Raw genomic sequence first — 16,697 nt, 5'->3', positions numbered from 1 at the left:
AGTTCTAATTCTGTATAAATTGCATTATTGTTTTAGGAATCAATTATAGAAATGTCTGCATTAACAGATAAATATTAAAGAATGGATATTTATCTCTACTTAAAACTATTATAGTCTGATCACATTTTTCTTTTAAATTCACCTTTATCCAACCTTCCTTTCATATGCTTAGATAATATTGAGGAGTTTATGCTTCTATAAAAATATGAATGACTTTATAAAATATTTTAAAAATAGGAAAAATAACATGTTAGCAATAAAGGGATCAATAATATACTGCAATGAACAACAGTAACACAACAGTAAAAGGTGTGGGGCAGGGGTAGGTTGCTGCTGGTTTTACTACTATAGTACTACTATATGCTGACTCTGTAAACTGCTTAGAGAGGGCTGTGAAGCACTGTGAAGCGATACATAAGTCTAAGTACTATTGCTTATTGCTACTTGTATTCTGTCCACTTTACATCTTATGTTGCTAGGAATTATGCAGTCACAAGTCTATATGCTTTTTGTGATGTGGAATTTGGATTAGGTGATATATTTATAGTCTTGTAGGATTTGCACCAAGAGATGATGGTATTAGCATCACAAAAATTACCGTATTTTTCGGAGTATAAGACACACCTTTTTTCCTCAAAAAAGAGGCTGAAAATCAGGGTGCATCTTATACACCGAATACAGTATTTTTTGCCCCCTTCACCAAAATGGCTGTGCATACCCTTATGGAGGCTTTCAGAGAGCTCCTGGGGGCTGGGGAGGGCAGAAATGAGCAAAGAACAAGCCATTTTTAGCCCCCCAGCCCCTCTACAAGCCTCCATAAGGCTATGCATGCAGTTTTTTTGACAAAAGACGTGCCAGTTTTTGCGAAAAACAGGCCTATTTGGGGAGCTTTGCAGAGTGCAAAATCTTTTTTTTCCTTTTGAAAATCTCTTTAACTGATTGATAAGAATTACATTGATCAAGTGCTGTGCCAGCAGAAACTCCTACCTATCTACTGTATATCTGTCTCTTTCATTCTCTCTATCCCTCTACCTACCTACCTACCAACCTACAGACACTCTCTCTCTCCCTACCTACCCACTGTATTTCTCTCTCTGTCTCTATTTCTCTCTCTCTATCCCTTTATCTACCTACCTACCTACCTACCTAACTAACTACTCTCTCTCTCCCTACCTATCTACTGTATTTCCCTCTCTCTCTCTTTCTCTCTCTCTATCCCTCTACGTACCTACCTACCTACACACACCTCTCTCTCACAACCTACCTACTGTATTTCTCTCTCTCTCTATTTCTATTTCTCTCTCTCTCTATCCCTTTATTTACCTAACTACCTACCTAACTACTCTCTCTCCCCCTACCTATCTACTGTATTTCTCTCTCTCTATCCCTCTACCTACCAACCTAACTATTCTCTCTCTCCCTACCTTACTGTATTTCTCTCTACCTCTTTCTATTTCTTTCTATCCCTCTACCTACCCTTCCTACCTACCTACCTACCTACCTACCTACCTACCTACCTACCTACCTACCTTCTCTCTCTGTCTCTCTCTCTCTCTCTCTCTCCCCCTCCCTCCCTCCTTCCCTCCCTTTATTTACCTGCCTACCTACCTAACTACTCTCTCTCTCCCTACCTACCTACTGTATTTCTCTCTTTTTCTGTCCCTGTCAATCCCTCTATCTACCTACCTACTTTTTTAAAAATTTGCCTCTTTAAAACCTTGGTGCGTCTTGTACTCTGAAAAATACGGTATATTTAATCCAAGGGACACACACACACACACACACACACTCCTTGGACCATACATACCTTCATACATACATACATACATTTGTGTGTGTGTGTATGTGTTATTTGCATAACTGCCCCCCAAAAAATATAGATATACAAAATGCACCATTTATGTAATGAAATTCAGGCACATATTAACAACAAAAGCTCACTGAACATACTAATTATGAATAAGTCTTTACCCAGATTTTTGAGAAATTGTGAGAGACATTTGCAGCAGTTTAAATTTGTTAAGGTAGGCCATATCTTTTCTATAAAATGGATAGTTTTCTAAGCATAAAAAATAAATAAAAAGTGGAGCTGATCTTGGCTTGATAAATGATTTCATATACCATTACTGTACATTCACATTCATTTACATTCATGTCCTTTCTTTTTATTTTTCTCTTAAGCTCCATTAAGGAAAGCCAAATTTGTTGAAAGCCCTCGAATTCCAGAATCTGAGCTTGGCTCACCAACACTCAATTCAACACCAAAACTGGATCTTGATGCCTACTGTCCTGGTAAGCATGCGGGCACAATTCCTATGCATTCTGAAAGGAGGAGAGCGGATCTTTTTTATTTCAGCAAGATTTGACTTTCTTACAATTTTTAACTTGAAAATTGGCAGTTTTTATTTCAGGCAAATAGAAATTGTCATATGTGACAGTTTTATTTTTGAAAACAGTTGTAACTTAATATTTGCTAGTTTGAGATTTAAATTAAAGCTTCAAACTCAAAATTTCTGAACTTCAAAATTGGAACTATTACACAAATAACAATATTGCTTAGATGGCCTAAGGCCATGGTTATTTATTTAGTTAATGCATATATATAGTATTTTGGAAGACTGAATTATTACAAGGACTCCCTAAAACGTAATTCTCAAGCTACTGAAGGCATGAAACACTAATATTGAAAATAATGGCAGAATAGTTTTATTTTATTCTTAGCCAGAAAAGAGGTTGTAACATGCTTGTACCAGTAAATATCCTGATTGTTTCCAAAATAAGCCTCTGAATGTGTGTTTGTGTGCTGGTTATTTTATTTTATCAACATATACTTTTGACCCAATATATTTCAAACAATTGGTAATAGAAACTCAGGAAAAGGGAAGCACAAAAATAAAGCAGATCCATAAATGATTTTCCATTATTTACCTTATATTCAGAGGTGGTATTCAGCAGGTTCTGACCCATTCTGGAGAGCCGGTAGAGGAAATTTTGAGTAGTTTGGAGAACCGGTAAATACACCTCTGACTGGCCCCACCCCCATCTATTCTCTGCCTCCCAAGTCCCAGCTGATCGGGAGGAAATGGGGATTTTGCAGTAACCTTCCCCTGGAGTGGGGAGGGAATGGGGATTTTACAATATCCCCTGGAGTGGGGAGGGAATGGGGATTTTACAATATCCCCTGGAGTGGGGAGGGAATGGGGATTTTGCAGTAACCTTCCCCTGGAGTGGGGAGGGAATGGGGATTTTACAATATCCTTCCCCTGGAGTGGGGAGGGAATGGAGATTTTATAGCATCCTTTCCCTGCCATGCCCACCAAGCAAGCCACGCCTGCCATACCACGCCCATCAAGCCATGGCTATAGAACTGGTAGCAAAAAAATTGAATCACACCAGTGCTTATATTGTACAATATTGATGTTAATAAAGGATAATATTTTAGTTCAAGGTTTAAAGGAGGTGTCCTTAATGCTCTCTGAGTTTGGTTATTTTCTTGCAGACATTTCATTACCCAAACTAGGTAACACCATCAGTGGGTTTGAGAGCAATTTGCTAGCACTGATGATGCTACCTGGCTTGGGTAATGAAACATCTGCAAGAAAAGAATCAAGCTTAGAGAGAACCAGGGACCTCTCAATAGTGATATTGTGGTTTCTGAAATTATCTGCAAAAATAGGATACACAAAGACCCAATTCCTGAAGCTTTTGGGGGATTTTGATTATTATCATGTGTAAGTGGTTTAGCCATTTCCCTGCTTCACTTTCATTTCTACAGAAATGAGTAATACTAAAATTGTTAGGTTTTTCATAAAAACTTTTCCCGGTTTAACAAATTCAATCAGTTTCTTTTCTGTTTTTTTTGAGGAGTACAGAATTAAAAGAAAAATAACAATGTAACACAAATAGAAAATGTATGTATTCAGTTACACAGGAGATTAATGGAATTTCAGAATCTTGTTCTTTTGCTATTCCAGAATGTGATGTGGCTGCCACTAAATTTTCTTTAATATTCTCTTTGCTGTTCTGTAAAGAATTAAACATATTTAATTCTATAATATCCTTGACTTATGTTATGCTGTCCTGAAGTTATCACCATTAAAATATGTGTTGTAAATCAAATAAATAGCAATAAAATAAAATTGCAGCAACAGCTTTGCTTTTCTGCAATAATCAATTATTGTGAATTTAGAGTACAGTTATTGTCAACAAAGATGGTAATCTATAATGGTGGAGATGAAGATTCTCAAAGTTGAGAAAAAAAATCATATCATGGCATACTTCTTTCTAGCTTGTACTAATCATATTTGTCCTACAACTACAGTTCTAAATAATAATTTTATCTTGGTTTGAAATTTTGATTTGCTAAAACCGTAATTTATCACATTTGGTTTCATAAGCTGTTGTTTTAATTTAGTTTTCTTCCCTTTTGCTGAAAGAAAAAGATAAGGAGCATATGAGATTAATTTCTGTAATAAGAAACCATAGTTTGCTGTTTCTGATATTTGAAACATTACTTTCCATGCTTATTGAGCTTAATTTTTGAGTTCAGAAAAAAAAAGATACCAGCAGTTCAGTTCTGCATTGTTTATTTCCTTAGTTGCTTGTATATTTTTAAGCTTCCAATACCGAAGCCCTGAAAATTGAAACCAGATTTTGCTTATCTCTCATTGATATTCATTAACTGGAACTTAATACAGCCTCATATATTACCCGACAGTACAAGAAAATCATTCAGAATTATTTATTTTGATATAAATTAGATAAAGCCTGTAGTAATGAGGAAGGACAGTAGTTCTATTTTGCTTTCCCTTTCATTACTTCTCTCCTTTACTGATTTTCTAAATATTATTGAGCTACAGTTTAGTACCATATCAAGAACTTTTCAGTGCTTCAGGTTTAAATCCAAAATAAGGTGTTTCAGTTGGTCTGGGAGTGCAAATATAAATTTGTTTGCAAATGTTTATATGAGCTGTATTTTATCTTTGATTTAGCACAATTTTCCAGATAGCTCACTCTTCAGATAAGAATCATTATGCATTAGGTTGAATCTTTGTTCAATCTGAAAAATATAGGTACTCCTTAACTTATGACCACAATTAGATCCAACATTTATGTTGTTAAATGAGACAGTTAAATGAGTTTTGATCCATTTCATGACTTTTCTTACAACAGTTGTTAAGTGAATCACTGCAGTTAAGATAGTAAGATCTTTGTTAAATGAATATAGCTTCTCCCTTGCCTTTGCTTGTCAAAAAGTCATAAAAGAAGATTATATGATTCTGAGATACTGCAGCTGCCATAAATATGAGTCAATTGCCAAGTTTCTGAATTTTGATCACATGACTGAAGGGATGCTGCAATGGTCATAAGTGTGAAAATGGTCATGTCATTTTTTTAGTGTTGTTGTAATTTTGAATGGTCACTAAATGAACTGTTATAAGTTGAAGATTACCTGTGCATATTTGCAATAAATAAATAAAATCAACAACCATAAGAGTAGGGAAAAATTCCCTCAAGGTAAATCCAGCTTGTGGTGTTTAAATAGTCACATCTATGTATTCTTCTTCATAGTAATACAGAGGGCACCAGTTATTGCCTTCTTCCTGGGAATGTTCTCAATTTCCCAAACTAGCTTATAGTTATGGCATTTTGTGGTGAGGTCCCATTTACCGTAGTACAAAGTTTGTGAAGTATTTGGAATTTTCAACATTTCTGCATAGATATGATCTAAAATGTAACCTGTTTTCCATTATAATCCTAAAACAATTTAAAGAGAATCAAATTAGATAAACAAGTCAAAACAATATACTTATTTATTTATTGAGGAAAATGATTCAAAGCTATGTGGAAAAAGTATGTAAACCTCTACAATTATTATTTCATTTGAAGAGGAAGTTAGAATCCAGTGTTTCAAACAATGAGATGATAGTCAGATGTGATTGTGGGAGATCCTGCCTTACTTAAAAAACAAAATTCTGGCTATTCAGTGTCAAAGTCTGATCTTCACAGCACAGCTAACAAAGGAGATTTCTGAAGACTTCTGAAAATAGTTGCTGATGCTCACGAAGCTAGAAAAGCTTATAAATTATTGTCAAAGTGTTTATATTCTACCAGCCGTCTTTTAGGCAAATAGTGTACAAATGGAGGCAGTATTATAAACCTTCCCAGGACTGATCGATCAATCAAAATCAAACCAAGAGCAAGGCATTCCAGGAGATCTCCAATAAACCGTAGGTTAATATCTAAAGAACTAATAGTATATGGGAAAGACAATGGAAGAATGGACCAAGAAATGATACCAAGGGAATGATTATATAAGAAGCAGTAGCCCAAAGCTGGATTGTTGGTGGAACAAAGAAACCCAGAAGAACCACTCCCTAGTTGTTCAGGCTGTAAAAGAGACAGTGGGAGAATTATACTTTCAGATTTTCAAGAGTGTAAAATTTGGCTTTACAATAATGCAGAATTAGCTCATCTGGTTGTGTTTCCTGTCTTGTCTACTTAATAAGACTGAAAGGAACTAAACGCCTGTCTTGCATTGGCAAAGCTTAATGTTCATGAGACCACCATCAGGAAATCATGTAATATGGCAGGTTGCAAGGAAAAAAACCACTGCCTTTAAAAAAGAACATTGCTATGTTCAGATTGTGAAAGACACAATGGATAATCCAGAAAGTTATTAGAAGAGTATTCTCTGGATGGACACCAAAATAGAACTCTGGAGTTTAAATGAAAAGCATTATGTTTGCTGAAAGGCAAACACTGCATTCCAGCATAAGAATTTACCCAACCTGTGAATGTGGTGGATCACAACAATTTGTCATCATTGATACAACTGTGAGTTTCAGTAGGAGAGCATCATAGTGGAAATGATTGATTGATTAAACAGATTCCTTCCCCAATGTTGGTGGAGATAGCAGCCAGGCTGGGTTTACTTCATCTAGTATCCAATTGGACTGAGTCTACAATCTGTGATGTCATCATACACTGGTGGTTCCTCCCAGTTTTAGACTCAGTCTAATTAGGACTAGACGTGAGAATTGGTATCCCCTCAATTAATTACAATACTCTAAAAAATTCTTTTAAACTTTTTCTGCATTGAGTATGCCTGCTCCCGTTCAGCACCGGATTGAGCAGGGGACTTGCAAACAGTCACAGGCTGTTTGGCCAGACCGGGCCTTCGGCTTTGAGGCTACAGTACAGCGCAGCGCACATGAGTTCGCTCTGGAGCGCTCGCTAGCACCAGCTACCTGACACGCTGCCCCAAGCCTCTCTCCTGGCTCACGAACATAGCTCAGAGGCTTTCATCAAATCAGAACTGCCTCATCAAATCCTTGTCTCTCATCTTCGCTGCTGCCGTTTTAAAACGTCCAACTTCTTTCGGCGCCAGAAAAGCCTCCTGACATTGTCCAAAGGTGTGCAAAAGCGGCGGTGGCCAGTTTGAGGTGACTGCAAGCTGGCTGTGCGCCCGCCATTATCGAACAGCACAAAGACTTGTAAGTGGCCATTTTGGAGCACCCACCATCGTGGGAGGCTTGATGGCAACCTGCAATCGGGTGAGAGAGTTCGGGGGGTCTCTTTCAGCGCCTCCTTTTGCCACTAATTGCTAGAACGACTCTAGGTCTTCGTGGCTACCTACTTAGGACCACAGTTGAGTACAAATTTTCCATTGCATAGCAAGGCAGATAAGTCATTTTACTACCTTTCTTGCCACACTTATTAAGTGAATCACTGCAGTTGTTACATTAGTAACACAGTTTCTGGTTTTCCCATTGACTTTCCTTGTCAGAAGATAACAAAAGGTGATCATATGTCCTCGGGGCTCTGCAACTGTCATAAACACATGTCAGTTGCTATACATCTGAATTTTGATTAGATGATCACAGGGATGCTGCAATGATCCTAAAAATGGCCATAAACCACTTTTTTCAGTGCAGTAACTGAACAGTCACTAAGCAAATGGTTGTAATGTATGTAGCTTTGAATCATTTTCCTGAGAGAACTACTCATCTAGTTTCCAGACCGCTTTGTTTTTTCTAATACCAATGAAAAGTATGGGAGGATCACTTCAGGATATTATATAGGTTGAAGAGTGAGAAGAGTTTGTAGTGGAGCTTTGATGACAGTCTGTTTCCAGGCTGGGTCCCTGTTACATGTTTAGAAATAGCAGAGCTGGTGAAACAATTTAAGCTGGGTAAAATTTTTATCACTACTGCAGTTGTGAGTAATCATCTGGAATAATCAGTGTTAGCATCTGTGTTTACCCTCATAGATTGTGCTGCACAGGTTTTAAGAAAGTGGAGCTGAGTCATTATAGTGCCATTTGTAAAATAAAAGAAAGTCAGTTGAGATTTACCTAGAGGTGGGCTTCAGCCGGTTTGGACCGGTTCAGGAGAACCAGTTGTTAAATTTTTGTGCAGTTTGGAGAACTGGCTAATTGCACCATTGGCTGGCCGTGCCCACCCTGCCCCTCCCAATCACTCCTTATCTTTCCTCTCCTGCCTTGGCCACAGCATAACAGCTGCTGTTCTCTGGTTCCCTTGCTTGCTAGCTCGCTTGCTTCAACCATGTGGTCCCTGTGGCCCAGCCCACTTGCCTGCCTTCGCCCTGCCTCCCACAGGCCCAGCTACCTGCCGAGCCCTCCTTCTCCATTCTCTGCTGCCTCACACATGGCCCAGCTACCTGCCTGCCTGGTGAGACTTCCTTCGGCTCTTTGCCAGTGCGAACAGCCTGTTACAGGGCTTTCCTAGGGTTCCCCTGGCCTATTACAGGTAGAAATGGAGATCCTTTGGCCCAATTCGGCCTCCCAGCCCATTTCCCATGGCTTTACGGTACTTACTTTTTGAAGAGCTGCGGAAGAGGCTGAGCCACTTGGTAGAAAAGCCAAAGTCTTTTATTCAGGAGCCAGTGAAGCTGTAAGAATGTGAGATGTAACGAAAACAGCTTTCCCCCTCTGAATAAAAAACTTTGGCTTCTCTGCAATGAGGGCCTGCAGGCCTAGTTTTACCCAGTCTGGTCACTTAGTTTGGGCCCAGTCTGCTTGCTGCTGACTGGTTAATTCGAATCATCTGTTTCACGGATTGGTGTGTGATAGCCAATTAACAAGGACCCTGCAGTTCAGCCCGATGAGACAAAGAAAGCAACCTCCCCTTTGATTAGCTGTTGCTGCTGCCTCAATCCCTGAAGCAGGAGGCAGGTACGGCCCAGTTCAGGCCTAGGCCTGCTGGACACATGGCCCCAGCTGAAGTCTTTTACTCAGAAGCTGGTGAAAATGTTTTCCTTTGATTTCACGTTCTTACAGCTTCTTCATCATCTGAATAAAACACTTTGGCTTCTCTGCCAGTGGCCTCTGGAGATCTTCAAAAAAGTAAGATCTTCAAAAAGTAAGTAATAAAGTAAATTGCATGATTAACATTTCTGTTATTTTCAGTGGGAAGTAAAGATAATTAAGTTAGCATGAATGTAACCTATTAAGGTTATGTTTAAAAATATAAAACAACTACTGTGTTTCCCCCAAAATACGACAGGTCTTATATTTTTTTGACCCACGAAATATGGCCTTGGGCTTATTAAAGGGGAGGGCTTATTATTTTTGGGTTGCCAGGTGGCTGCTCCCTTGTGACCGGGCTTCCGAAGAGCCGTGCACAGCCTCAGGGTCAAATGGCTGTGTTGCACTGTCGCAGCAGCAACACAGCAGCTATGAGGTGACCAAGCTCGCGAGCAGCTGCCCGGCAACCCCCCTTTCCAGCCGGGCACAGTGCTGCTGACCGACCTAGCAGTACCCGGAAGGCACCAAGCAATGCGAGCGCCTGTTCGTCGCCCTCCGCCTCCCACGGTTCGGTGCCTTCAGAATGCCCCTAGGTGAGCGAATGGGGCTCTGCATGGCTGGAGAGGGGGATTGCACGAGTGGCTTTTCCGCTCCCCGCTCGCGCTCCCCGCAGGCTCACGATGCCCTTGGCTAACTCTACAGTACCTGCAGAGCCATGGCATCTCTGCTGCTGGCGGCGCAGGCAGCATTGTTTTTTTTTTCAAAGCACGAAAGACGGATGCCAATCTGGAAGTACTCTCTATGGTAGCATACAACCATAGAGCGTACTCCCAGAGCAGTATCCTATCTGTGCTTTGGAAGCCGCAATGGAGGATGGATGCCGCTCTGGGAGTGCGCTCTATAGGTTGTACGCTGTGCAGCCCACAACTATAGAGCGTACTTCCAGATCCGGCATCTGTCCTCCGTGCTTCGGGGAAAAAAATCAAGCGGCGGGCAGCGCTAGCAGCAGAGATGCCATGGTTCTACAGGTACTGTAGAGTTAGCCAAGGGCATCGTGAACCTGCGAGTCGTGTGAGTGGGGAGAGGAAATGCCTCTCGTGCCACCCCCCTCCCCAGCCATGCAGAGCCCCATTCACTCACCTAGGGGCATTCCGAAGGTGCTGAGCCGCGGGAGGTGGAGGGCGGTGAACAGGCGTTCGCATTGCTTGATGCCTTCCGGGTACTGCTAGGTCGGTCAGTGGCGCTGTGCCCGGCTGAAAAGGGAGTTGCCAGGCGGCTGCTTGCGAACTTGGTCACCTCATGGCTGCTGTGTTGCTCCTGCGTTAGCGCAACACAGCCATTCGACCCTGAGGCTGTGCCCTGCTCTTCGGGAGCCCGGTCTCAAGGGAGCAGCTGCCTGGCAACCCCCCCTTCAGCTGGGCACAGCGCCGCTGACCGACCTAGCGGTATCCCGAAAGCACCAAGCAACATGAGCGCCTTTGCTTCCACCTCGTTCCCGTGGCTTGGTGTCTTTGGGATACTGCTAGATCAGCGAGTGGTGCTCTGCCTGGCCGGAGAGGGGGAGATTGTCCAGGGGGCTTATTTTCAGGAGTGGGCTTATATTTTTGCCCATGCAAAAAATGTGGCAAGGCTTTAGTTTCAGGACAGGTCATATTTTCGGGGAAACACGGTATATGTTAAAAATGTCTCTGATTTGCAACTAAATCATTTATGTCCATCCTTTGATTATTGTAGCAAAGTGTACATTTTTGTTTTGATAAAAGCAAAGTGAATATTCATTGAATATATTGAGTATATTGAATATTGAGTATCAATCTGTTTCTTCAGAGTAGTTCCTCTCTCACCATCCTCTAAAGCTCTACTCCTTAACTTATTTTTTTAAAAAATAATTTGCCTATTTAGAACAACATAAAGGAAACAGAAAAAAAGACAACAGAATTCCTAAGGGAGCAAAATCCCTACAACTATATAATGAATGATCTCTAAAGTAATCTTATTACTACAGTAAAAAGTTAGTACAATGACTTTAAAATATAGCTATTACTGTTTCCAAAGTATATACCGATACTTGCTAAAATTTTAGAAGGTACCTATGTTAACAGATAGCTGCTTCCATTAGCAGAACAACTTCCAACATTCACAAATTCAGCAAGTTTTATATTTGCTTGAGATTCTGTGAGAAACCTTTTGCTAATGTTAGAATGAATAACTAATGTAGTTTTGCCTTCTTGTAGTTCTTGAAATTCATGTCACAGTATTCAATGTTTCAAATTATTCATATCATTTTAGCCATTTTTGACATATGATTGCCAGATTTAAAAATTCTTGAGTGTTTAAATATTTCATTGAGAAGTCTTTTTATAATGCTACTATCAAGCATAGTAAGACATTAGGCTTGTCAAATTTCTTGTTTCTGATCAGCTTACATTTCACAATGCTTCAAGTGTATAATGGCTTATTTAATTATATTAACAGAATAGATATCAGTAAAAATTATACCTTTATAGCAAAAAATAAAATAAAATAAAAGTAAGTAATCCATGAGAAATGGGGTGGGGAGGAGTAAGTGGAATCTAGCAAAGCAGGCCTAATCTGTGAAGACCCAGCGGAGCAGGATGGGGTGGGGGAAGCAATTGTGGGGACCACAGGGGAGCATGAGCTATCTTAGTGGTTTGGATGAGGCCTTGGATGGTCTGCTCCAGCACTAGGCCCCATATGGTGTTCCCCAGCCTGACATACTCATATGCATTTAAAGACCTGCACATTCAATTAACAAATGCATTGAGGAAGGCAGGGAGTGATTGCATTCATTTAATGTGATTCAATTAAACAAATCCCCAGGTTACAAATGTAATTAGCAGGCTCTATTACATTTGTAACTGGAAGATGACCTGTATAATGAGAGTAACGGAGGGTCTCGGGGAAGTCTTGCCTTAGCACCACACGAGTCCCATGTCACAGCCACCCTGGCTACGCCCACCCAATCACATGATCACCCAGCCACATCTACCCAGCCGATCATTAGGGCAGAGAACCGGTTGTTAAATTATTTGAATCTCACAACTGGATTTACCTGTTCATTATAGGCACTAAGTCTTTAAAGTGCTTTATGGAATTATTTTGTTAACATGTTTATAGTAAACCTGCGTCTATTCAAAACATAAATAGCTAGTTAGGCTTTAGAGCTGGATGTTTGATTATAGATCATGCCCTAATCTAATTGAAACTAGATCTGTAGTGTATGCTTCCTTTATTAAATTTAGATTTGCACTTTTTTTCTAGATGTAGGAAATGGTACAACTTAAAAACTCTACTGTAGATGGATTAATGCATTTGTTAATAAATAAAATTTATGAAAATTGAAGACTAAAATTCAGTGCAATATACAGTAATTCCTATCTGTACAAGAGTTGTGGAGGTTGTTGGTGCTCTTTGTTGATTGCACACAGGAGTTGAGCAAGGCTGTATCTTATCATCAATGTATTATTTTTATTCTGACTAGGTCGGATCACCTTATAAGCCATCCTCCAATACAGTGATGGGTTTCAAAATTTTTCACTACCAGTTCTATAGACATGGCTAGGTGGGGAGGCATGTGACTGAGTGGGTGTGACCAATTTGACATCACTCACACCCATGCACACTCAGTCATGACCCCCCATCAAGCCATGCCCACAGGAAAAGGTAGGAAAATTTTTGAAATGTCTACCTATCTACCCTGCCCCCGTTTCCTCTTCTTTAGCAGCCCCGCCCTGCCCCACCTGCCACCCCCAAATTGCGCTCCACTGCGAGACATGCAGCTTACCAGACTCTGGCAGTTCTGTCGTGTCTCTCAGTTATTGTGTGCAGAGAAAAACCTCTTGTGAGTGCAAGGCAATTAACAACTTCTCACACTCGCAAGAAGTTTTTCTTTATTGTGCAAGAACCAGGAGTTGCTCCAAGGCTGCAGACTCCGAGGCTCTGAGGCAGCAGGTGACCGGGAGGAGGAGAACGCTGCCTGCCTTCTCCCTCCAGAAGCAACCTTCTGGAGGGGGAAGGCAGGTTTTCAAGCTCATCTGGAGAGGGGGGTGTTTAAGAAAACCCTGAAAAAGCCGCAAGATCCAGAGCTGCCAGTCTCCTGTAAGATGTGCATCTCGTGGCCCCCTCGCCCCATCCCCTGCCCCACATGCCACCCCCAAATTGCACCCCACTGTGAGGGTCTCTCAGCCGCTGTGTTCAGAGAAAAACCTTGCACAGTAAAGAAAACTTCTCGTGAGTGCAAGGCAATTAACAACTTCTCACACTCTTGCAGGTTGGATCCTAATACTGGAGGCTTTTAAAAAGGGGAACTTTTCATTGGCCAGCTGGCAAAGAAAGCCAGCTAGCAAAGAAAGCTCTCAGCCATAAGAAAGGGACAAAGGGAGCGGGCAGCGGCTGCAGCCTCGGTCTGGTGCAACCTGCCAGCCTGGCCTCCGGAGGCAGGGAGCAGCTTGCCTGGGCAGCTGCTGCGACAGGTGCAGGAGGAGCGCCTCTTCTCCCCTCTGATGGGCCTTTTCCGTGGTTGCAATAAATTGGCATGCTGAGCCAGGCTGCAGGGCTGGCCTGGTTCCGTCCCGTGTGTTACACCCCCTCCCAGCCTTTGCCCATGCCTCCGTGCCATTTTTGGATGCCCAGGTTGCCGGGCTGTCCCGGTCTCCCTGTTGCAGAGGCATGGGCAAAGGCTGGGAGCAGCACGCGGGAAATCCTAGCTATAGTTTACTCATGAGCAACATTGGCCGAGAGAGGCAGGGAGAAAGTCCAGTGGTGCTCACGAGTAAACTGAGGCTCCTAAGTGCGACCAATCCTCCCCACTCACATCTTCACGTTAGAGCATGGCTGGCAGCTTTCTGAAGTCTGTACTCTTCCAGCTGCTGCTTGGCCTCCTCAATGTGTGGAGGCAGGATGTGGTGGTTTCGTTTTCTGCCTGTGAGCTCGGGCGGCGAGCCGCCGAGCGAGCAAGCCAGGATCTGTCGCCTGCCTCTAATCTGCAGTTCACTTGTGAGCATGTTTACTCATGAGCATGGTGCTCACAAGTAAACTGCTGATTTGAGGCACTGGTGCGGGCGTTACACCTGAAGGGCAGGCAGCCTTTGGTAGAGGCAATGCTGACTCTGCTCTGCTGTGCTGGGGACCCTGTCAGATTTGGGGGTTGCTGCTCGCCGTATCTGGCCAAAGCCATGTGGGGAAACTCCCTGGGAGTTCCGGGATGCCACGCTGCTGTGGCTGGGACAGGGACGAGAGCAGTGCCTGCCCTGCTGTCGCTGCTGCCACCACCACTGCCCTCTCCTCCCACGGACTGGTTTGGGGGCATGGCCAGCCAGTGGTCACTACCCGTTCTGTGACCCAGTCCGGCATAAAACTACCGGTTCGACCGAACTGATAGGAACCCACCTCTGTTCCAATATTACCATACTAAATTTTGGAGAGCATTAACCCAGGGGTGAAATCAACTTATCTTCGTATCGGTTCACAAATGTGAGCGCACTTGCTACCTCCACGCATGCGCAGGACCTTCCATGCATGCACAGAGCATCAAAAATGGGACGTGATGACATCCGGGTGGGTGGATGGAGCCTCCCGCCACCACCACTACCAGTTTGCCCAAACCAGATAAAATTGGCTGAAATATACCACTGTATTAAACCTAATATACTGCAACACCTTTAACAATTGTTTTTGAAGAAAGGTTTAGGAAAATTCCTTACACTTAGGACTTTGTGATGAAATGGTTGAAAATACAATCAATGTATTTTTCTTTGCCAATTTTATATTCCTTTAAATGCTTGAGTCTTTCAGATCTCTTTTATGTACCACTGACCAATATTATTTAGTTTGAATATTGCCACATTTTGTTTTATTTTTTTAAAACTTAGTATAATTTTTGTGTTGATTATTTAGTTATTACAGTTTATTTCTGGCTTTTTATTTTTGCATGTTTCTTTCTTCATTTAACTGGAATTCTGATCTTTGACAATGTCTTTTATCTGATATACTTGTGCTTTTGACATTCTAGCTCAGATTTCTTTTTTTTGTAGTAATTTTCCTTGCTTCTATATTGAAAGAAGGATGCTGATTCTACTGTTCTTTCTCTGTCATCAGAGAATGGTCAGACTTTTTCCATAGTATTCATAATAGTTGTCCAAGTCAGATGTAGTATATAATTTGTGCAATTACAGAGATTCATACAGAAACATATGAAGATGTAAATAACATAAGTATATATCCATTTTGATCTTTGATTAAGGTTCTAGGCTAGAAACCAGGAGACTATGAGTTTTAATCCTACCTTAAGGATAAAAGCCACTTGGGTGACTTTGGGCCAGTTCCCCTCTCTCAGTCCAACCTCAACTCACAAGGTTGTTGTTGTGGGGAAAATAGGAGGAGGAAGGTATGTTAGATATGTTTGCCATCTTGAGTTATTTATAAAAATAATAAAATTGGACTAAAAATAAATAACAGATAAAAATATAATGGGATGTGTTTCTGTTTCCTCTTTTTTCTTCAATTTCCCATCAAAGCAAATGATTGGTGATTTCTTTAGTATGACATCATTTCCTCATTTTAAAAATATATTTTAAGTTATGTTTACCTACTAATTTATCCCAGAGCTATAATTGCACTCAACAATGAACTAAAGGGCCACCATAAGTGAGCTATTGGACAGCTCACTACTTGGTTTGTTGTGTAGATGCTTTGGTGATTTAGGAGTGGGGAATTTTGGGGGTAGGTGGGGTGTGTTTGGGGATTGTTATGTGTGTTGGGCCTGGTCTCTGGGTGTTATGTAAATTTTGTTGTATGTGGAAACTGTGTATATATGTACAATGACAGTATTATTCAAAATAAAATACTTTTATTCCCTAAGTTATTGCAACAAATGCTCTAAATCTATTGTTTATCAATTAAGTTCTTTAGTATCTTGAACAGCTTCAGGCTATTGCAGACGTAAGAATCTCATTAAAGTTTTATTTAGCTACAGCTCTGAACTGTAACTAGTTGCTTGGAAACCTCATGTAGGCTGAATACAATGCAGACAGAGAAGGCTTTTTAAAAGAACTGATCTATTTTCAGCTGTTTTCTGAGAGATTCTGCAATTCTTCTGCTTTTGCTGCTACAGTATTATCTTCTATTGGCAACTTCTACTGATGTAGTATTATATATTGATTTTTTAAGCAAGTTTTTAAAATACAGATCAAATAATAACCCTAATGAATATCAACAATATTCCTATGAACAAGTCACTTTCAAGCAATTAATACTAATCTCAAGTTTTATCCACTTCAATCAATCAAACAAACAATCAAATCTTTATTTGGTCATAGATCACCAAATAAAACAAGAATCATGGTTTGTTAAGATAAAAGGAAAAAATACAATACAGTACATGGTGGATCCAAATAATTTAACACCAGGT

General features: G+C 41.0%; 1 protein-coding gene across 7 annotated transcripts in view; it reads left to right on the top strand.

Annotated features, from left to right (window-relative positions):
- Positions 1–16,697, top strand: part of TANC2 (tetratricopeptide repeat, ankyrin repeat and coiled-coil containing 2) — a gene marked incomplete at its 3' end in the record, with an annotated part of 370,267 nt that overhangs the window by 209,782 nt on the left and 143,788 nt on the right. For 6 of the 7 annotated variants that reach the window (XM_081933706.1, XM_081933702.1, XM_081933703.1 and 3 more), the window contains exon 5: positions 2,182–2,292. The exons of the other annotated variant lie outside the window; for it this stretch is intronic. In XM_081933706.1, the coding sequence (XP_081789832.1) occupies positions 2,182–2,292 (111 nt within the window). The remainder of the gene's footprint in view (positions 1–2,181; positions 2,293–16,697) is intronic. 7 annotated transcript variants of the gene reach the window in all.

This window comes from Natrix helvetica (genome assembly GCF_964273705.1).
Source record: "Natrix helvetica genome assembly, chromosome: Z".
NCBI classification, from domain to species: Eukaryota; Metazoa; Chordata; class Lepidosauria; order Squamata; family Natricidae; genus Natrix; species Natrix helvetica.
Note: the sequence above shows the minus strand (reverse complement) of the source record. Positions and strands in the feature narration are given on the sequence as shown.